This window comes from Capsicum annuum, unplaced genomic scaffold (assembly GCF_002878395.1).
Source record: "Capsicum annuum cultivar UCD-10X-F1 unplaced genomic scaffold, UCD10Xv1.1 ctg1489, whole genome shotgun sequence".
NCBI lineage: Eukaryota > Viridiplantae > Streptophyta > Magnoliopsida > Solanales > Solanaceae > Capsicum > Capsicum annuum.
The window spans coordinates 2,054,571-2,078,052 of NW_025820303.1; the positions used below are offsets into that span (position 1 = coordinate 2,054,571).

Sequence of the window (23,482 nt, forward strand, 5' to 3'; positions counted from 1 at the left end):
GTTCCTCGTTTTCTTCAAAACTAAAAAGGCCATAAATTTTTACCTGTGAAAGAAGAAAAGGACTGATGAAGAATTCAAAGCTGTTGTGGCCGGAGAGTAAGGTTGTCACTTCGATTGAAGTCGAAAAGGAACTAGAATCCCAACTATTTGTAGTCGGATGTTGAAGTCGCCGAGGATTGAAATAAGAATTTTGCAGAACAGTTGGTTGGGAGAGAGTTGAAAGAAGCTGTCGAGAGAAGGATGAGAGATAGGTTGATTGAATTGAAGAGGGGAACTCGAAGCCTAACTATTTATCGTCGGGGGTTGAAGGGAGAAATTTTGCAGAATTGTTGGTTGGGAGAGAGTTAAGAAAAGCTGTCGAGAGAGAGGAGAAAGTGATTGATTTGGATTGAAGAGGGTGTAGGTTGGGTTGATGTGTATTTTTGAAAAGATTAAAAAGTTTTGAAAATATTAATCAAGTCCACAATTAACTTGATCAAGTTTCTTAATAATGTTTGACCCTATTTGTTGGTCAATGTCACCAATCCTTATTCAAGACTTAAAAGACACCTGCTCTTCAATTTTCTCATGTAGAATCTTATAATCGAGAAGATAGAGTAAATAATTCTTTCTTTGCTTTAATTTATTTTGCTTTACGTTTTAGTTTATTTAAATAAATATTTATTTTCTTTTCAAGCAATTAGTTAATTCTAACCTTCTATTTGTCATTTTTTAAATTATAAAATTATCGTATATTTTGGTACAATTATATAGATCTTCAATTTAACCTCAAATATTAAAAATCTTCTTTATTATTTTAAACTTTGTATAAGTTAAAAGCAAATAAATAAATTAAAATGAAGTATATTACAACATGCTAAATGACACTCATAGTTTAAAATACTTTGTAAATTACTTGTGTATACCACTTAAATCCAATTGCTCCATTTATTTAGATCTATAGAAGTTACCTTTCTCCTAATTTAGAAATTATATTTTTTTTTTTCAGAAAAGAAATGCTTCCCTAAAAATAATGCAGCACCTAAAAGATAATTATACCCTTCTTTAAACACTTACTTTCTATATTATTTATGACATTGTCCACTTTATTTCTTTTTAATTTCTTATGAAATCTCTTTACTCATTTTTTAACAAAAAACGGTTAATTCTAAATTTTGCAAAATACAATATTCGGAGGGGTCTTGGTACAATGTAGTAAGACAAATAATATATGAATTAAGTATGATATTATTTAATATTTTCTAGAATTTTTGAAGTTGTATATAGTTAAAATATGTACTAGTTATACATACTATTAGTATTATAGAGTTTATAACTATATACACTTCAATCCATGATATTAGTAATACTTAATCGTTTGGTAGAGTGATTAAGAAAATAATGCGTGCATTAACTTTATGTACAACAAATAACTTATTTCGTACAATTTTTTATCCTATGTATTATTAATGCATACATTAATTATATACTTTATTTGGTATTGGGTATATTACTAATACATGAAAATTCATGATATTATTCATGCATTAATATGGTTAAAGTTACAGTTATTTCGCAAAATCTTTTTCTCATCCTTTCCACCATACTTATGAAAGATATGGTGGCTTTAAAAAGGTGTATGTTTTTTTTTAGAAATTATGTAATTGATGCTATTTGTAATGCACCAAACTAAACATTGCATAAGAAAATAAATTACTTCTTTTCATTGTAGCAAAATTTATTTTCGAAAGAAATTGAAAACAGAACAAACAGTAAAACGAATATTGATTTGCATTAAGTTAATTATATGAAAAGGAATGTAGATTAGATTAAATTATGGAAAAATAATTTAGCAAAAAGGAATGTAGATTAGATTAAATTATGGAAAAATAATTTAGCAAAAACAGTAGTGGAGATGCGGGGGATCGAACCCCGTGCCTCTCGCATGCAAAGCGAGCGCTCTACCATTTGAGCTACATCCCCAATTGGTCATATGTGTGGTAGATAAATTATATATATGTTAAGATATTATGCCTCATGGAATAACTAAGCATATCTGATATTACAATTTTTTCCCAACCGTCTATATAAGATAATAATTCCATCATTAACTAATGAGATAAAGTAATCTCAAAATTAGCTACTACCTCAGACCAAACATGGAATGAAGCTAATTCTAAATTTTATCCCACAAAAGTGTTTTCAAGTTTTTGGTTGATTTATTGTGTAGCTAAACTAGAAAGTTATAGTCCTAGCCATCCTCCTATATTGATTAAACTTGATATAAAATTTATATTTTAATTTTGATATAAAATTTATATTGTATTTTAAAATTGACATCTTCTGGGTGCATTAGTTTATTAGACTTCTTTTATCCCTTGTCTTGCTCAACCGCACTCTATTCTTGCACAAGGATATAATATATATATTACTACATATTATAAGGGAGGATGACCAAGTTTGGTCGTCCTCACACCAAATATGCGCATTAGTTGTGGGCCCCACGAAGACACTCTACATATTTACAATTAATTGTGAGCCCCGTGAATTCCAATCACGTGCACTGTTTTTTGTTTTCTTTTTTATTTTTTAATTTAATCTATAGAACTTTTGATATTAAAATATTATTTTAATTTAAAGAATTTTCTACGTTATTCACCCTTCTTTCCGAAATCTTCCTTCTGAAAGCCTACCATTTTACAGTATACAAATTTTTTTCAAAGATCATCACAAATATGTATTTTTATTTTTATCTTATCTTGTACTTTCTAGCATGATTCATCACTGTAAATCTGAAATATCTTGTACTTACTAGCATGACTCATCACTATGAATCAGAAATAAGTCATAAGTAAGCATGACTCATTAATTTATCATAAAAAAGTCGGTGATTTACTCTCTATAAAGCTCCAAATAGATCGATGGTTAGTTCTTCTTTCAGAGCTTTGAAGTTATATTTTCCTTATCAATTTTGTTCATCTTGCTGAGGTAAGTTTTTTGTTTTGGCGTAAATTGATGATTAAAAATTGTTTGTTTTTAAATTTTAAATCTTGAATCATGAGGTGCTAATTGTTGTTTGAGTATGCAATCAAATAATTTACATATCGGTTAATTCTTCTTTATTAGTCAAGTTATTGAGAATTTTGGGATTGTAAAGTTCTTTTGTACTTTGGGAAAATTATTCGTTCGAAATTATCAAGTTCTTAGCTCCGTTTGATAATTCTGGCAAGTTCCTTGTTTGTTGTTGTATTACTGAATCAAAGTTCCTAACAATCCTCAAACCTGAAAATTACTGAAATTTGGAGTTTTCTTAACCTTCTTAGTTATCAGAACATTCATGTAAAATTTATGTGTTGTGGCCGTTTCTATTACATATATGTGTCAAAAGCTATGCCTTATTGATACATTTTTGTGTATTTGAGTACTAATAGAGCTACACTAAGAGAACGAGAATGACTGAAAATTCTTATTCATCTCAACTTGAACTTAGGGTGTGTTTGGTATGATGGAAAATATTGATTACTGGATAACAGAGTTCTTCATGCTAATTGGATCCAATGTCGCTAAAGGATCTAGCAGCAATTTCTTCGTCTGAGCAACGATTATGTGTCGAAAAAGCATCAGACAATAAGTTATTTTGTGTTATCATCGTTTGGTTTGTTTATTGACTTATCTTCTAAGAAATTTCTTTATCAAAGCCCATTTTCTGTGAATACAATTATCATTAATAATCCTAAGATAAAACCTTCTAATAGCAAAAATTGGTACAGTGTATGTCGATTATTATTTAGGCATCTCCCCAGCACGAGCCGAACTTCTTGCCTTAGAAGGTGTCAAAGTACAATTGTAATTACTAGAAATACTACTGGTAATAACACTCCACATAAAAATATTTTGCATCAGTAATTTGAAAATACGAATAGTTGGAAAACAAGTGACACATATTCTCTGCAGCTACTTCACATAATGAACAAGACTAATCTATATTAATGTCCCATTTGAGCAACCTATCTTTAGTATAGAACAGAGAACTGTCCTTTAACTAAAAAATAGAAACTTTTTAATAGAATTATCCTTTATGTTAGTTTTCCTCCAAATCACTTTATGGACATGTATGCTTAAAATTTATCTCATTTACTACAGTTTCAGTGTTCATTATGTAAGATCAGCGAAACTTATATGACGCAACTGCATTTGGAAGTTTTGAGTGTTGATACTGTACACTTCATTCTGGTGCAGTCTTTGAGCCAACCACACTAGTATATATATATATATATATATATATATTACTATTACTACTATATAGAAAAGGCAAAGAAGGGAGGACCAAGGGCAAGACTGGTATTAAACTCAATTTGTAAGGGCAAAATGGTAAATTGATATACTAGATATTTTCCCTGACTCCGGGAGCATTTCTCATTCTCAAAGAAGAAACCAAAAACTCCAGAATCTTCCATCATCTATTCCTTAGTTCTCATTCAACTGGGTTGGAGGTTTTGTTACAGATACTTAGTTTCTTTTAGTTTTGAAAAAACGAAATCAAATATCACAAATCAAATCTCTTTCCACACATTTCTAACTTCATTGCTTATATCAAATCTGTTAAAAAAATTAATTCTGCCTAAACAAAGAAGCAGTTTCTTCCTTCTTTACCAACCAGTCTCTGCTGCATGCTCAAGCTAAGTTTTGAGATTTAATTTTCGATCCCACTTCCACTTTCGAATTTTCCTTATTGTGTACATTTTTTTTTGTTAAATCGGTGGTCCTGTTTTCGTAATTTTGAAGTGGCTATGGTACACTTGAATAACTTCTTGAAGTCATTACATGGGAAAATTTTGAAGGTCAGAGCTGAATATTGACATTGAGTAATTATGTTGTGTTTGAAAATTATATTTTCCAATTTAATCTACACTAATTTTGTTGGATTGCTCTGTCTGTTGTATGCGGTGGTTATGGCTTGTGAGAAATGGTTGAATTTAATTTAACACAGTTGAAATTTGATAATTTTATCCTGTTTCTCCTCTTTTGAAATAAGATTTGCATCTTCAACCGCTAATTTGTGGCTGAATTTGTACATGCATGTCAATAATTTTCAACTTTTTATCTGATTTTGTGTTTCCTTTAATTTTATTCTCTCTTCATTCTAATTTAGTATATTATGTAATTTAGTATATTATGTTGATTTTATTTTCACCTCTGTAATGTGAAATTTATAAATCAACCTTGTAGAATTTCAGTCATTCATAGTTTATTCTGTTTGAATATAATGGTGGTCATTTTGGATTTCACAGGCTTTTGTGGTCGTGTCGTAGAAATCTGAAAAATACTTTTGGCTCCTACTGATAAGATCTCGACCTTTTTTGGTTCTTTGTGTTTAGTTATAGCACCAAATAGTAGTGCCTTATATTCCATGATATTCTAAATAATACATGTGTGCTTTAAGAACAAATAAAACATTAAGAGTACAAAAAATCGACTTTAATAAAAGGATTTTATGAAAGACTCGACAATCAGATGTCAAAAAAAAGATGGGCGCAATCCAAATTGAGCAGTCAAGCAGATAAAATTTATGTCTTTCATCAAAAAATTTTTAGATGCCATGTCGCTTACAGGAAAATGCCAGCTGAAAAAGGCAACACTTTTAAAACGACGTCGAATAGAACATTCTGCGACAAGGCTTCGTCTCTGTAAATTCTGCTGCTAACCATTCTTGTCAAACTTGTTCTTCGTTTGAACTTCGGAAGTTGATTGATTATGCATACGCCTGCTATTTCATTGTATGGTGTTGATACTCAAGATGTTTGAAAAATAATTATTACCTGCGACTACTTTATAAACTTTTTTGAGGCCCCATAAAGGCAGCAACGGCTGAAAATTCTAACTTTCTTTTCTATAAATTCTGTTTGCATATCTAAACCTTTCTCTACTGTAATTGACTACAGGAACAACAGGTTGCCATTGTACTATACGGTGATCACATTCCTAGGTACGAGAGGTTATTTGCTCTTTTCCATACATATTTGGTTTTAATTTCTGGTAGTTATAGGAATTTATAGGATTTGTGGCTTGTTTAGCTCTAATAAAAAGAAGATCATCGTTGGATGTCTTCTACTAATTGACTTATTAAAATAATGCTAGCTGGAGACTTGATCAGTGTAAGGATCATGATTTGTTTTGTTCCTCTGTGTGTGTGTGAGGAGGTTTAACCATCTGTCCATCTGTCCAATCCGGGATGGACAAAGTTACTCTATACCTTGTGATGGTGGGAGATAACAGATACCTAGGAGAGTTCGTCTGCAAGCTGGCCCGAACACCATGGTTAACCTAAGTCCCGGACCTCATCAACCCAAGTTGATTTAGTAGTCATTATTTTCTTTTGTAGAGTGTTTATGGTTTATAGCTCTTCTGGAACTACCATTGTCCGCGTGATGTCAATGATATTTTTATTCTTCTCTGCAGTTATTGAGATAAAATCTGATGCACTTTGGCCGAAGCTGTTAAGTGCATGTGTTGCCTAAAACAAAAGCAAAAGAAATGCAACAGAGGTAACATCGAAAGAAGACCATGCCAAACCAAACTTCCCTGATGCCTTATATTTAATGGCAAAGTTCATTTTGATCATTTATATTTAGCTCTTGAGTTATTGTGCATCATGTCACTACCTATTTTGACAACTTATTAAGTCTATTCGAATCCAGTGGTTGGATCACGAACCCCAGAACTGAATCTGTAGCCTCTTTTTTTCTCTGTATATTGTGAGCAGATGAATAAAATGTAAGATGACACAAAGCTTAGCTTATTAAAAGGTCTTGTAATTCTTGTATTGGTATTGCAGTGGAATAATGCACCAGAATATGCAACGGGGAGGGAAATTCTCAGTCAAGACATCTTTAGCTTTGGAGTATTACTTTTGGAAATAAAAGCCACGAAACAGTGACCATTCGATATACATTAGCCATTTTCCAGGCCACTAAAAAGTGACCATTCGATATTGCATTCTAACATTGACTTTTGTACGTACATACTACTCCCTCCGTTTCACAATAAGTGAATTGTTGGAGCAATTTTAGTGTTTCAAAATAAGTGAATGGTTCACAGTTCAAGGTAAATGTTGAAATTTTTTCCAAATTTACCCTCCATTAAATGTGCATTGGGAGTGATGTATCACGTGTCTTTACTTTTTGAAGAGGGTAAAAATGGAAAAACATGGTAAATTTATGTGTTTGCTTTTTTTTCTTAACTATGTGTGCCAAAATCCAACAATTAACTTATTGTGAAATGGAGGGAGTATTGTTTTAGTTACATATCCAGGATTTGAATCAAGGCTATTGTGTCCTGTCAAACCCATACCCTTAGGTCCAACTTCCCCTTGTTCTGCATTCTTCATGATGATAGTAATAAGTCAAATAGATTTGCTATCGCTATCTGCGTGTGTAGATGGCTGTAACTTTTTGGGGGCTACTCTTTCCCTTGTGATACTAATCATAGTGAAGTAAATTCAGTACGTCAATGTCCAAATGGCTGAAAGTTTCCATACTGCTACTTTTACCTTTCACTTTAAAAATCTACTACACATTTTGGTTTGCTTCTATTTGAATCGCAGGTGCCACTTCGAACGTAACATTACGCCAGCAATACAATTACCGCAATAGTCTTATAAACGGTGGCAGAAACAATGTTGTCCCTCACTGCCGAACAAATATATGAAAGTGCGGCTGTGCAGGTACACAAACACATAGTGGTAAAAGCAGGAAAAACTCATCTTCGTAGTATCCTAAAATACCAGTAAGCAAAAATACCACATTACGCCAACTGCTACTCACTGTCTCATTTTTGGCCCTTTTCACTCAGAAAGAACCGTTATCTATTGTCCGTACAAATCAAGAGTTTGCTCATAAACCGTTTAGACTCCAGCTGCAAAAGCAGATCTTCAGGTTTCCCGACCAAACACCTGGTATGCTAGCTGTTGCATCCTTTACTGAAACAGAAACCCAATTTTTAGACCATCACCGTCACCAATGGCTCATGAGAAACAGGTAAGAGGCAGAAAGTCAAACCGCCCACTCCAACGAAAAAAACTTAAAGGTAACAATAGCTTCCATCTTTTGTTTATTATTGTACTCTACTTGGCCTTTACCTGAGCTCTATAGTTACTCGGGAACATTTACATTAAATAACTTGTGAAAACAACTGACAAATTCTGTACAGATATGCAAAATATGCATGTCTAAAATAGAGATTCTAAGCCATTCCCACAGCTTCTTTTAAGTTAAGCTACTCGGGTAAAATTTATTTGAGATATGTATACTTACAAAGACTTATGTTTTACCTCCAATATTTATAGCTTCTCAATCTCAAATATGCGGTAAATTACAATCAAAATTATTTTTGCCTCCCTTTTTCGTAGCCTCTCAGACTCAACAGGTAAACAAAGCACCCCTTTATTACTGCTTTCCCTTATTACATCTTCTTAATAGAAAATAGGACACTATATTTTCCTTCGCCTGCTTAAATTATCTCTACAGGTGGCAGGTGCCCAAAGTTGAGTGCAACCAGGTTTACTCAAGTGGTGTACATGCCACACCACTTGAGTAAACTTGGTTGCACTCAACTTTTGGGTACAATTGATTTTGATTGCCTCTACCGGCTCATATACAACTAGATTCTGCTCGCTTGCACCAACGTTATACAATCGGCTGCACCAACAAACTTTTTTCATTTTGGTGTTACGGATAATCACCATCCTCAATGTGCAGTCACAACTTAATGTGACAGACCTACATGTTAATAATTTTTGTATAAATAGGTCACCAATGAAAATGTGTCATGTTTCTATGAAAGTGAAAAGATGTTTTAGGACCAATTTTACCAAAGGAATGATTTTATTATTTATACTTAAAAACTACATTATTTTAGACATTTGAAGAAGTATTTGTCTAAATTATATTATTATTTAATGCAAAATGTTATTATTTAATGCAAAATGTTCCATGCTTGTGGTAATCAAGATTTCCGATTCCTCCTATTGAAATACATTTGTTTGACACACTCGTTTAAGAAATTAATAAGAGGTGCAAACTGACTAATATAATCTTATTAAATTTTAATTAGATGAATTTTCTTTGATTAATATGATATAGTTGGAAAGAAGTGATTAATTATTGCTTCTATATCTATATTTCTTTTCTATTATAGAGAAGAGGTGGTTTCGATCATTTAAACAATTCCTTCACTCCCACTTAGTTACATATTATGTCTCAATATATAATAATTTCATTGTTTCATCATAATGGTTTAAATATTTAATATATTCTATTAATTTATATTAATTAACTATAACTACATATTGGAAGTAAAAAAAAATTATTTATTTAATTGGCTATCATGTTCAAAACTAATTTGTTACTACGAATCACAATAAGTAATAATTTAAAATATTTAAAAGATATATAGAAATTTTATTGATTTTCATTATTTTAGCAATACCACATAAATTGAGATAAAAGAAAAGTACTGCAAATCATAATAATTAACAATTTAAAATATTTAAAAGATATATAAAAATTTTAGTTGATTCTCAAAATTGTATCGAAACCACATAAATTGGGACACAAGGGGTAAATATATTATTTGATAATTACGTAAAAATTATTATAAATTACAATAATTAACAAGTTAAAATACTTTTTTAAAAATAGATAAAAATTCTATTCAACTCTCAAAATTTTATCGGTGCACCATAAATCATAATAAAATAAAAAATTATCTTAATTAATTACAACTAAATATTTAAAATAAATCAATTTTATTATTTTAATTGACTTTTACATAGAAAAATAATCTTTTTATTTATTTATTTATTTATTTATTTTAGTAAATTTAAATTTTAAAATTATTTTTTTCTTATATGAAATTACTAATATTTAAACTTAACTTTAAATTTTTAAAGTACAAAATTATTAAATTTAATTTAATAAAATAAATTTTGAATGAATATTTTGTTAGAATTTGTGTTGGGTCAATATATATCAAGTTAAAAAAAATAAAGAAAAATATATAGTAAAATTTTATTATTGTGAAAGATAAATATAATGCACTATCCAATAATGTTTAATAATATCATAATTTGCATATGCAAATATAGTATCCGTATTTAATTAATATACCATTTCGGTGAATTATCGATAATTACTACTGGATATGATAAAATTATATTAATTTTATAGTAATAACATAATCAATCGCTCTTAATTAATTATTCTGAGTCATCTAGGTATTAAGAAAAAAAATATTTAATGAAAAATAAAATAGACATAAAATGCGAAATTAACTCTTAATGTTTTAAATTAAATTTTCGTCTTTCGATCAATGATTTTACTATATCACTCCTTATTATAAGTCATTTATGTATTAGAAAAATAAGAGTAACAAAATGATATATCAGCATAAAATATTTGATTGACTATCAAAATTATATTAGTGTCACATAAATTGGGATGTGACAGAAAAGATATAAAACAACATATACTATTTGAAAATGAAATAAAAAGTACTGTAAATAATAATAATTAACAATTTTTTTAAAAAAAAATTGACTGATTTCTGCTGCTTCAATTGTGATTTTAATGTTCACCCACAATTAATTATTATAAGTCATTTATGTATTGAAGAATTAATAATATTGAATCCACAATTTTACTATATATACTATGACTAAAAATCTTCATGATATTTTCTTTAAAAAAAAATTGCTATATATACTCAAAGGGTAAAATAGTAAAAACACACAAAAGATAAATGTAGAGAAATCAAGAAGCACCAAATGAATTTTTAACATTTGTAACATTCAACACATTTCTAAATGTTTTCAAATTCTTCTTGAATCAACACATACACATAATAAAAATAATAAATAATAATAATTACATTTTACTATATCACCTCTAATTAATTATTATGGTCATTTAAGCATTGTGCCACGTAAGTTGAAATAGAAAAAATATTATAAATCTCAATGATAAAAAATTTAAATTATTTAAAAAAATATAATTGGCTATTGTCGACACAAAACTCTGGATAATGAGAGTAGCATATATTATTCAAAAATTACATAAAAAAAATTATAAATTACAATAGTTAATAACTTAAAATATCTAAAAATAATTTAATATGTTATATATTTCAAAAAAAATTACACGAAAAATACTAGAAATCACAATAATTAACAACTTAAAAAATTTAAAAAATATAAAATATTTGGTCGACTCTTAAAATTATATTAGTGTCACTAAAATTGGAATAGAAGAAAAGTATTATAAATCACAATAATTAAAAGTTTAAATTATTTTAAAAATATAATTGACTATCAATGCCACAAAAATTTGGACAAGAAAAGTAACGTATATTAATTTGAAAATTACATAAAAACAAATATTATAAATTACAATAGTTAACAACTTAAATTTTCTGAATACATATTAAAATATCATATGTTGAACTCATGCTAGATTTCGGATGGATCCTAGAAAACATATGCAATCTTTTTATTAAACAATTTTATTTAAATATATCAAGATTGAAAGAAAAATAAATATCTTAATGTTGGGCTCGTGCTGACACGGGTCATGCTCTAGTATATTATATAGAAGAGGTGGTTTCGACCACTTCTCATGCAATTACCAAAAACCCCTTCACTCCCACTTAGTTACATACCATGCCCCGATATATAATAATTTCATTGTTTCATCATAATAGTTTAAATATTTAATACATTCTATTAATTTATATTAATTAACTACAACTACATATTGAAAGTAAATTTTTTTTTATTTATTTAATTGGCTATCATGTTCAAAACTAATTTATTACCACGAATCACAATAATTAATAACTTAAACTATTTAAAAGACATATAGAAATTTTATTGACTCTCATTATTTTAGCAATGCCACATAAATTGAGATAAAAGAAAAAGTACTGCAAATCATAATAATTAACAACTTAAAATATTTAAAAGATATATAAAATTTTTAGTTGATTCTCAAAATTGTATCGAAGCCACATAAATTGGGACACAAGGGGTAAATATATTATTTGATAATTACGTAAAAATTATTATAAATCACAATAATTAACAAGTTAAAAAAATAGATAAAAGTTTTATTCAACTCTTAAAATTTGATCGGTGCACCATAAATCATGACAAAATAAAAAATTATCTTAATTAATTGCAACTAAATATTTAAAGTAAATCAATTTTATTGTTTTAATTGACTTTTATATAGAAAAATAATCTTTTTATTTATTTATTTATTTTAGTAAATTGAAATTTTAAAATTATTGTTTTCTTACATAGAAATACTAATATTTAAACTTGACTTTAAATTTTTAAAGTACAAAATTAATAAATTTAATTTAATTAAATAAATTTCTAATGAATATTTTTTTAGAATTTGTGTTGAGTCAATATGTATCAAGTTAAAAAGAAATAAAGAAAAATATATAGTAAAATTTTATTATTGTGAAAGATAAATATAATGCACTATCCAATAATATTTATTAATATCATATTTTGCATATGCAAATAAAGTATCCCGTATTTAATTAATATACTATTTCGGTGAATTATCGATGATTACTACTGGATATGATAAAATTATATTAATTTTTATAGTAATAACATAATCAATCGCTCCTAATTAATTATTCTGAGTCGTCTAGGTATTAAGAAAATAAATAATATTTAATGAAAAATAAAATAAACAGAAAATGTGAAATTAACTCTTAATGTTTTAAATTAAATTTTTGTCATGATGATTTTACTATATCATTCCTTATTATAAGACATTTATGTATTAGAAAAATAAGAATAACAAAATGATATGTCAACATAAAATATTTGATTGACTATCAAAATTATATTAGTGCCACATAAATTGGAACGAGATAGAAGAAGATATAAAACAACACATATTATTTGAAAATGAAATAAAAAGTACTGTAAATAACAATAATTAACAATTTTTTTTAAATTGACTGATTTCTAATTTTAATGTATCACCCGCAATTAATTATTATAAGTCACTTATGTATTGAAGAATTAATAATATTGAATCCACGATTTTACTATATATATATATATATATATATATATATATACTATGAATAAAAATCTTCATGATATTTTCTTCAAAAAAAAAAAATTACTACATATACTCAAAGGGCAAAAGAGTAAAAATACACAAGAGATAAATGTAGAGAAATCAAGAAGCATCAAATGAATTTTTAACATTTGTAACATTCAACACATTTCTAAATGTTTTCAAATTCTTCTTGAGTCAACACATACACATAATAAAAATAATAAATAATAATAATTACATTTTACTATATCACCTCTAATTAATTATTATGGCCATTTAAGCATTGTGCCACATAAGTTGAAATAGAAAAAATATTATAAATCTCAATGATAAAAAATTTAAATTATTTAAAAAAATATAATTGGCTATCATCGTCACAAAACTCTGGACAAGGAGAATAGCATATATTATTCAAAACTTACATAAAAAGTATTATAAATTATAATAGTTAACAACTTAAAATATCTAAAAACAATTTAATATGTTATATATTTAAAAAAAAATTACATGAAAAATACTAGAAATCACAATAATTAACAACTTAAAAAATTTAAAAGATATAAAATATTTGGTCAACTCTTAAAATTATATTAGTGCCACTAAAATTGGAATAGAAGAAAAGTATTATAAATCACAATAATTAAAAACTTAAATTATTTTTAAAATATAATTGACTATCAATGCCACAAAAATTTGGACAAGAAAAGTAACGTATATTAATTTAAAAATTACATAAAAAAAAATATTATAAATTACATTAGTTAACAACTTAAATTATCTAAATACATATTAAAATAACATATGTTGAACTCATGCTAGAATCCGGATGAATCCTAGAAAACATATGCAATCCTTTTATTAAAAATTTTATTTAAATATATCAAGATTGAAAAGATAAATAAATATTTTAATGTTGCGTCCGTTCTGACACGGGTCATGCTCCTCTAGTATACATACATATACATATACATTATTGGCAGTTTCAGATTGGTTCCCCGGCAATCCACAATTACAGATTGATATTAGATTGTGATTTAGGAGGAAAGAGCAAAATGGACTAAAGTAAATATAACTAAAGATATACATATATCCCGTGATTTAGAATTTAAATTGCTCAATCGATATTAGATTTTTTTAGATCGTCATACACAGTACATCATCTTACTTACAAGAGGGTACTATGGAAAGATAAGATTAAAATAAAAAAAATTTCCTTCTCAATTATATTTTTCCTCGGTTTAATTTTATATTCTCCTATTTAATAGACAAAATCGAGTATAAACTTTCAAAATCAGTTTCTACCGTTGCTTCTTTGCTGCCTCTTTTTTACTTAATTTGTTGCCTATTTCTCATTTTATTTATATTTATAAAATTGTAAAATTAAATAAATATATTTTAACCTGACCAACTTTACTTCACGCCTTAGGATTTTTCTCTTTAAAAATCCTGATTTGGATGCCTAGCATTAGCTATCCAAAACAGTTGAACTGAGTAAGAACTTTCCAACAACTTTATTTTCGATTCTTTTATGTTGCCTTTGTTCTTACATAGTCTTTTGCGAACTTCTCATTTTGGTAATGAAATTTGTAAAACTAAATTAATACTTTCTAACCTTAATAACATTATTTATTCCTTTATGATTGTTTTTTAAAAAATTCGATTTGTATATTTAGCATGGTCAGCCCAAATCAATCAACCCCGACTTTGGGTCTGTTCTTTCTGAAGATAAAACAATATTTTGGGGTGCATATGTCTAAATGATGATTGTTTTGGCTTGTTAAATGAATTTTCAATTACGGTTCCCTCATTAGTGAAAGAAATGTTGTTTCCCTTCATAAACAGAGAAGAATAATCCAATGACATCTTCACGCCATATAGCATGGATAAAACTATCTCCTATACCAATGAACAACAAGTGGAAGATGTTTAATTTTGGAGAAATTCTTACATTTGTGAACATGTTGTTGATCATTACTATTATTTGTTACTAAGGGCTAAAAGAATCAGAGGCTTATGAAGACGTTGTATGTGGCAAGACCGAAAACTATTAGCAAGTTGATGATGATCTTTTAAAAAAAAAGGACTATTAAAAAATACAGAAAACAATATATGGATGGCTCAAGGTTTTAGGCCGACCTATTAAACTAACCACCTATCACTATGGTGCTTTGGGGAATGTCATAGTGTCCCTTATTGCATTACTGTCGTTACTTCTTTTAAAAATTGTGTACTATTTGTTTCTCAACATATTCAGATACAGGTACTAAAATAGATTTCTAAGTCTATTTTTACGATTTATTAGAACCTGAACTTAGTTGTCTCCGCATTTATAGCTTCATTCATCCATTGCTTATCTGTGCGTTATGTTCTAATTTAAAAATTGGTTGGCATGCAACTTCAAGAAGACTTACTTTTGTCTGGAAGAACTTTACTTGGTTGTTTGCCATATATTTGGGTGGTATGCAAATGACATATTTTGTTCAAGTCCTAAGCATTTTTATGTGCTTTTCTTTTTCCTTTTTTTCTTGGAGAAAGTTAGTTCCTTTACATACGCAAATCATAGCTCCAATATTTTTGTATAGGAAAGATAGGCATGTAGGGAGTAAACTATAACATTCACTTAAACGAACAGATTCTTGACCTTCTGGATCCTCTACCTCTGTCAACTTGCAGGTAGTGATGTCAATTTATAATACTTTATCTAATTTACATTTTATTGAACTATTGTCCAGATAACCGTTCATTTGTCAATAGTCTTGAAGAGAAGAGTTAAACTTGCTTATATAAGCAAAAGGATACACGTCTAAAATGCCCCCAATTCATTTAATTTTAATGAAACTGTTTAAATTCTAGAAATACCCCCCTAGCCCATTACTTACACTATGTGTATTACACGGCCTTACCAATTCCCTGCAAATATTCGAAAAGGCACATTCCACTATACGTCTCATGATTAATTCCTCTAGCTATGGCCAAAATGGGCTATGACGAACTATCAAACTTGTTCTTTACTTGTTCTCATGTTAGTTTTCGCCTTCTAATGTTATTAATGAAAATGCTGATTCAAAGCAATTTATGCACTTCGATGAGTGCAGAAATTTTGGTTGCCGCTATCTAGGATTTTCAGACGTCTTCCTTTCTCATTAAGAGGTAGGACACATTCCATTATCATGTTTTCTTTACACTTATATGCTCATATATGGGCAATGCAATGGATCCTATAGATTTACCCACTCCAACATTTATGAAGGTTTGGTTGAACCTTGATAGAGTAAACTTCTAATCCTGTTTGTTGCCTGATCGTTGGATTTTTTCTTCCAAACAATCTCTTTTCTTCGAGTCTCTTTCTAATCCTCTATGTGTTTCTTTCATGTCTCCAACACGCTTGATGATTGGTCGTACATAAGGCTTTACCAGCCAATGAAGTGTTCAGGAAGCATTTTGAAAAATCCAAAATTAGCAATTGCATAGATCCAACATTTGAACTGCAGTGGTTGGTTAGAATAAATCAATTATGAATTACTTTTCTGGCAAAGTGCATTTCACAAATATTAAGCATTGTAAACCTGCACTCGTACAATGTGGCAACAATATTTTAGGATTATGCAGGTTATAGAGCTAGATTTCCCACACCATCATCCGATTTTCATTTTTTACCTTTTTCAAGTATGTGTTGGAAATTGACACTTCTTTCCATCCATTAGTAAAGATTAGGTCTTTGTGAAAAAGGAAACTCTGAAATTAGCTTTCTTGGGTCCTGTGTGTCATGAGGCGTATCGATAGCAAATCTTGTGACGAGAATAGTCTACATATGACCAATTCTCTCTGTCACAATAGATTATATGTTACGCTAATTACTAGATAAGAGTGTAATAGAGAAAAAGAAAAGGAAACAAGGGGTATCGGGGTGGTTCTCGAGAGAGATGCTTAGAGAAAGGATGGGGTTAGTTAAGTTGCTTCAGCAGCTCTTTCCTTATTTCTTTATATTGTTTTGTTTGTTTAGTTCTTATACAACATAGTGTAAGTGAGGAAGGTTGTTGCCCTATTCACAAAACTGTTAGTTTTTGTAACCTTTTTTTGTGTTCATACTGTTTTTTTTATTAGTTGGTGGTATTTATTAAGTTCTGCGTCCATCATTTTTGAAATGTTGAAGCCAGCAAATTTTACTGCTTGTCTTGTCTTTAGATCTTCAAATGACTGAGATGGACTCTATGTAAACTTAACAGTAGCAAAGAGTTACAGTGAAAAAGAGAAAAAATTATGCCCAAGTGATGGATTTATTTGTTTCTATAGTAGCGAACTGATCAGCGGGGAACTTGAAAATGCTATGTTAGGTCAGTTTACCTTTATTGACCACTTGTCAAAACTGACAGATGAACTCCTTAATTTGAAATTGAAATTACGTAAATGCACCCAACTCATTAAATAAAAACAAACTTATTTGAATTTCAAAATCACCCGAGACCGTTTAAATTAAGACAGATTTTACAACCCAACATATGCGCTGCAAACTCTCAAAGAGACAGTAACCAAAACTTTCAGATGCATCCTTCAATGAGCAGGTACTCAATAATAGAACCTGTTTAATCTCTATAAAAACCGAAAAATAGATGGCACTGTTCAACAATCGCCCATCCTCTCTGTTATCCTTAATAGATATGCCCTTTACTTCTCAATTAAGTTGTAAGTCCTTTTATATGAAACTAAAATAGTAATGTTTTCACAATCAAATACATTCCACTTCTCTGTTATCACTTTTAGAGAAGAATATTCAGATTCTGCATATTGGATGATTCCTTTCTTTTAAAAAATTTGGATATGTTTCTATCTATAACTCCATTTTAGTATCTTGAAAATTATTAGACATATCAAGAAGACAAACAAGTTTGCAAATGCGAAGTATATTGTGAGTGGCTCAGAGGATCAATGTATCTATATATGGGATTTGCAAGGAAAATATTTGGTGTGGAAACTTGAAGGACATGCTAGACGATAATGAAGGGACAGTGAGCGTTTGGTCTGAGATTAATGGATGTCTTCACTGTGTATATGGGTAGGTTCATTCTATCCTACAAATACATTATCCTTGTGCTTTTGATTGATATTAACTTTGAAATTTAGAACATCAGAAACTTATTAACACGTGAGCGTTAGTTACAAGAAGGCGGATGATGGTGAGAGTAGCCTTGTAAATGTATCAAATGGGCAAAGCTAAGGATGTAAAGCAGATGAAGGGGAATTTACCTTATGTAGAATAGGTTCTTAAACTTGAGAGCAGACATTTGTAGATTTTAAAGTACATCAGATGGGTAGCCGGTTTCCTGTTGGGAGAGTTGTATTCAAGGGAGAATGATCTATCTGTTGGGCAATTGAATATGTAATTGTGAATTGCTGGGGAAGCAACATTGATGGTGAGAGTAATTTGCCGGGAAAAAAATTACTCCAAACATAGCGAAGAATCCAACAGGCCCTACTGGCATGTAGCATGAATTTCATGGGGGAAATCGATATTCGCTGGCTTGATCTGGAGTCTTTAATGCAGTTTAACAATCGAGAGGTGATAGCTTATATGGATGAAAGTAAGAAACCTCATAGGGAATATATGCATGAAATGATAAAGGCTGGAAAGAAAGATACAACACCAAGGTAATGAAAAGAGTCATTAATGTGAAATGGTAAGTTCTAACCAACAATTTCACATTTTTTAAAGGGCCGTTATATGCGTAACTAAACTATAGTTTATTGCTCATGTGCAGAATTCATTTTACAATTTCAAAGCAAAAATTTTAGACATTCTCAATAAAGATGCGTCTTAAATGCTACAGAAAAGTGAAAGCTATACAAGATATCGTGAGTTGTACCTATGGTAGCATCAAAAGTGTTGATTAGGAAATGAGTTGAAATTTGAGAAAAATTGACCTCCAACATTTTCACATATGAAAGCAGATAACATATTTAATTTTAAAATTGAACTATACATCATTTTTTATAGATACTGAGGGTTGAAGTTTCTGATGGAGAATGATGTGTTCGAGTTATACCTTTTGAAGCAGCAAAATGTTTTTTAGTTAACAAAGTTGAAAGTGTTGAATGACTAGGAAGAAAGTAAGAACTACTGCATGTCGGTGTTGTATAAACACAAAGTGTACAATTTCTACAAGTAGTATGGATTACAGAAGGTATTTAACACAAGTAAATAAATTGTGGAATCTATATATATAAATAAAGGAGAAACATAGTGATGCTTATGTGACATGCCTTAGATTCAAGGAACGTTGCTCATCTTTTTTCTTCTATTTTTAAGCTTTTTTTGTTCTTTTAAATTTTTATTACAATCAATTGTTTGCTTTAATGTTTTTAAATTTTAAAATTTCAACTGGCACGGTATTAAGACTTTGTATTAAAACCTGCTTCTATTCCTCTTCTTTTGTAATTTTCATCTTATTAAAAAGCCGTCTTTAATGCCCGTTTCTCTTCCTCTTCTTTAGCCATTTCCATCTTTTCAATTCTTCCTCTTTATTTTTCAACTTCCTTTTCCTCTCTCTTTATATGTTCTGTTGTTCCTCTCAAATCACAAGGTAAATTTTCTTTTTTGAAATTGATATTTGTATCTTTTTAAATTTTTGGTTGTGTTCATGTATTTTTTATTATTCTCACTTTTGTTAGATATTATATGAGCTTTCGCCTACTTCCCAAAGGTAAATCTCCTTTTCTGATTTTATAATACGTTTGTTGTTTTTTCATGTTTGATTGAGAATTTATGTATATATGTATTTAGTATTCTAGAATTCTATTTGATTGTGGTAATTCGATTCTTTTCATTGTTTTATCAGTAAGAAAGAATAATATTCTTGGCTTTCTCTTCTTCTTCTTTTTTTTTTTTTTTTTTTTTTAAATTCACTTGTTGTTTGATATTTATATTAGAACTCCGGTAATTTGAATTCAGGTCGGTAGTGCTTATGGGAGGTAGCAATCCCTACAGTTTCCTTAGCTTAACTCTACAATACTTTTAGATAGTTGTACTTCGAGAAAAAAACATACTTTTCACATAATTTTTTTTAAAAAGTTCTTCTTTGTGAAGTTCGGTTATTGTTATTTTCTTAAAGTTTATTTTTAGACCCTACACTGTTAAGGGGGGTTATCAACTCAAATAGAAAAATTTGATAAATAATGTTATAGTTATATCTTATGTAATCTTAACAGCTTACCTCATTCTACATAACACTTTTTTTGAATTTCCAGAAAATTATACTTGATGCGTGGAGATAAATTTAAAAGAAGTCATACCATAAGATTTCTCAACAAAATACATGAAATAAAAAATTGTGGATTGTATTTTTAGTTGCATATCAATTTATGTTTCTTTTATCTTTAGCTCTGCGTATTCATATATGAGTGAAGAATATTACCTAGGAAGAAAAACCAACGGAAGTTTGAGCTTTAATTGACTACTCTTTATTTCTGTTTAAGTACTTTATGTATAGCCCTAATTAACTTTAGATTGAGCACATCCCTAATTCCTTTTCAATTAATGGTCTTGGTAATTTGAACAAGGATATAGTAGGAAGATTTTAATCAAATTATTCTTAAAAAATTAAAAGAGTATTAAAAGAAATACAAACAAACCCTAAATAGAGCATTAAAAAGAAATGAAGAAAGTACTTAATAGCAGTACAAAGAGTTTAGTGATGTTATTTATTGGCTCATTAGTCACGACTCTTCGAGAAAAAAATTTGCCAAGTAAATAATTAGTTGCATTATTATGTAGATGTACTTGCTTTGATAAGCTCTTTATTTAGTTTGAGTAGTGATATAGGATAATTTAATTTTGTTCAGTGTCACAACTGATAATTATAAAATTAAAATTTTATTTTGTTCTTCATAAAAAAAATGAAAAGAAAAGAAAAGAAAATGTTAAGATTCAAAATGAAAAGTTAAAATAGAAAAATATTGAAAACTTAGTTTTACAAATTTAAATTTTTTGTCTTGTATTTGTCAATACAATTTCTAAATTAAGTTGGTTTAAATGGTAATCAACATAACTGATTTATTATTGTTTGCAGGTTAGGATTTGTCACTCTAGAAGTAATTTTGAATGATCTTGTATTTTTTTACCAGCTTTCTGACAGAAAAAATGAACAAATCATGTCAATATTGAACTTCACTAAAATAAGAATGTGAATCCTTTTTCATCTGGTGCATACAGATAATTTTAGGTGACAATAGAAGCAAATATTTTAAGATTTTGTGGTTTCAGATGGTCCTTATAAAATTATTGCATATGTTTTGTTTTGTGGATTAGGTGCATGATCAATAATCGACGGTAATGATCTTTTGCTATTCGAAAGGAAAAAAGATCATAAGAATTGATGATATAGAGAGTCGTGGTGTTTTATATGTATATAAAGTTCTATCTCTTTTATCTCAAACCAAAGATAGAGAGTCGTGGTGTTTTATATGTATATAAAGTTCTATCTCTTTTATCTTTGACCAAAGTTACTAAAAAGATCATCATATCTCAAAATAAAAAGTACTATGATATGCGCGAAGCGTGAATAAGTTGACTAGTTATATGATAAACCGCTACACAAGTAAAACAAATTATTGGGTATGACAAAATAGTCAAATCAGAAGATAGGAACACATAGAAGGAATATCCTTTGTAACGAAGCATTAGGTGAAATACGGTTACTTACATGTATACTGTAATTACAAATTGGAATAAATACATGAATTACATGTATCTAATTAACTTTCATTCGGTTATCTTCATAGGTTCGAATGCATTATAGCCAAGATAAACATCAATATTCGACTTTCGCAAAAGAATTTACTATATTTTTTATATAGAATTACTTATTTTTAAACTATGTTCAATTATATTGCTATGACATATCCAAAACATTTAGAGGATGTCTAGAGATTTGTCCAATTTGCAGAGTGCTAATGATTATTGAGAAATTCTTAATTAAGCTGTCACTGCAAATAGACAAACCCCACCTTGTGGAACTACACGGAATATATTGTTGTCATTGTAAACAGAATACAAGTACATATATCGCATACAAACATTCCAAGTAGATTGCTTCTATAAAATGTTCAGACACGATTATTTAAGTTTGAACATTCATCAATTCAAACTCCATAAATCTTGCCAGATAAAATGCAGTGATCCAGTTCTGGGGATGATTTTTTACTTCCCAGCAAGAGTCTTTCATAAAAGTATCAGCCACGGAAAAATTCTTAATCTTTGCAGAAAACAAACAAGTCCCAAATGGATGTATTCCCCGATTCTTTGCTGGGAAATGGGAGCTTGGTTCTGTCTTGAGTTGTACAATTTAAATGTCGTGGACATTCTAACAAGCACCAAATGCTCTAGAACAAAATCTTACCCCGGAAGACAAAAGAGAAGGGTGGAGAGTGAAAAGCGGGCAATCATCATTCGCCCATTTATACAAATACAAAAAGGCGACGTTGTTTGAAGGAAACAATAAATGAAAAGACGGCAAAACTATTGTCTTATTGGTAAAGGTAGCAAGCAATCATATATCCGTTCCATCCGTGATGTAATCCTGAGTTTATGTGCAGTTTGAAGATCTGGCTTTGCCAAGTCAATGATATCCTGCCTCAAACTATTCAAATGCAAATGTCCATATTAGAAAGATTTCAGAAATATATTTTGGAAATCCATGAGAGGTCTCATGCCTTAAACAAATCATGGGTTAAGATACATGACGAAGAGAAACAAACCTTATCCATTCTCCAGTTGCCCTTGCGTGTCCTTCCACAGCACAGTATAAGCGATCCAGGTAATATAATGCCAACCCCAACATGCATTGAGCATCTTTTTCCTGAAGAGTTTGGGGAAAAGAAGAAAAAAGGGAATAGGAAAACCGAAACAACTCAACTCCAAGCTATAGCCATAGTGTTTATCTAGCAAACTTACTGGAGCAAAAGCTATTGAATGCATTACTGTTAGGGAGAAAGGGATTGAGTAAAGGGTTCTAATTTGCTAGATCAAAATGGATTGTGTGATAGTGGAAGAAATATGAGATTCTCAAAGGCTCAAATACTATTGTACAAAGATTTAATAAAGGTGCTGATAAAGATCAAAGGGCCTTACTTGTCCTTGATCTTTGTAGCTTTCTAATTGCATAATCTTTCTCTCTACTTCCACAATTAGCAGTCGTCGTTGAATCCGGGCAACCCTTCCCCTGCCTTCTGCTTTCTTATCCTGATTCCATTCAAAATTTAATGGTGTTATATGATTTCGCGGAGCAAGGCAAGATTCTTAAAATGAGATACCTCTATTAACCCTCATATATCTCAACCAGTAAAAGTTACATATTTCTTTTCTTGGT

The 23,482-nt window shown here is 29.4% G+C and overlaps 1 protein-coding gene, 1 long non-coding RNA gene and 1 other non-coding gene across 3 annotated transcripts in view; 1 reads left to right on the forward strand and 2 right to left on the reverse strand.

The window, feature by feature from the left end:
• Window positions 1-1,889: 1,889 nt before the first annotated feature.
• Window positions 1,890-1,962, reverse strand: TRNAA-UGC. Its single transcript has one exon. It is a non-coding gene; the product is annotated as a tRNA-Ala (tRNA).
• A 2,092-nt stretch (window positions 1,963-4,054) lies between these two features.
• LOC107875872 lies at window positions 4,055-8,297 on the forward strand. The gene is made up of 3 exons (XR_001675901.2): window positions 4,055-4,820; window positions 5,922-5,965; window positions 6,439-8,297. It is a non-coding gene; the product is annotated as an uncharacterized LOC107875872 (long non-coding RNA).
• Window positions 8,298-22,233: 13,936 nt separating this feature from the next.
• Window positions 22,234-23,482, reverse strand: part of LOC124890256 (protein DGS1, mitochondrial-like) — a 35,645-nt gene continuing 34,396 nt past the window's right edge. Inside the window, exons 12-14 of the mRNA XM_047402094.1 lie at window positions 23,245-23,355; window positions 22,872-22,972; window positions 22,234-22,753 (exon numbers count right to left, since the gene is read on the reverse strand). Of these exons, the coding sequence (XP_047258050.1) occupies window positions 22,633-22,753; window positions 22,872-22,972; window positions 23,245-23,355 (333 nt within the window). The 3' untranslated portion in view covers window positions 22,234-22,632. The remainder of the gene's footprint in view (window positions 22,754-22,871; window positions 22,973-23,244; window positions 23,356-23,482) is intronic.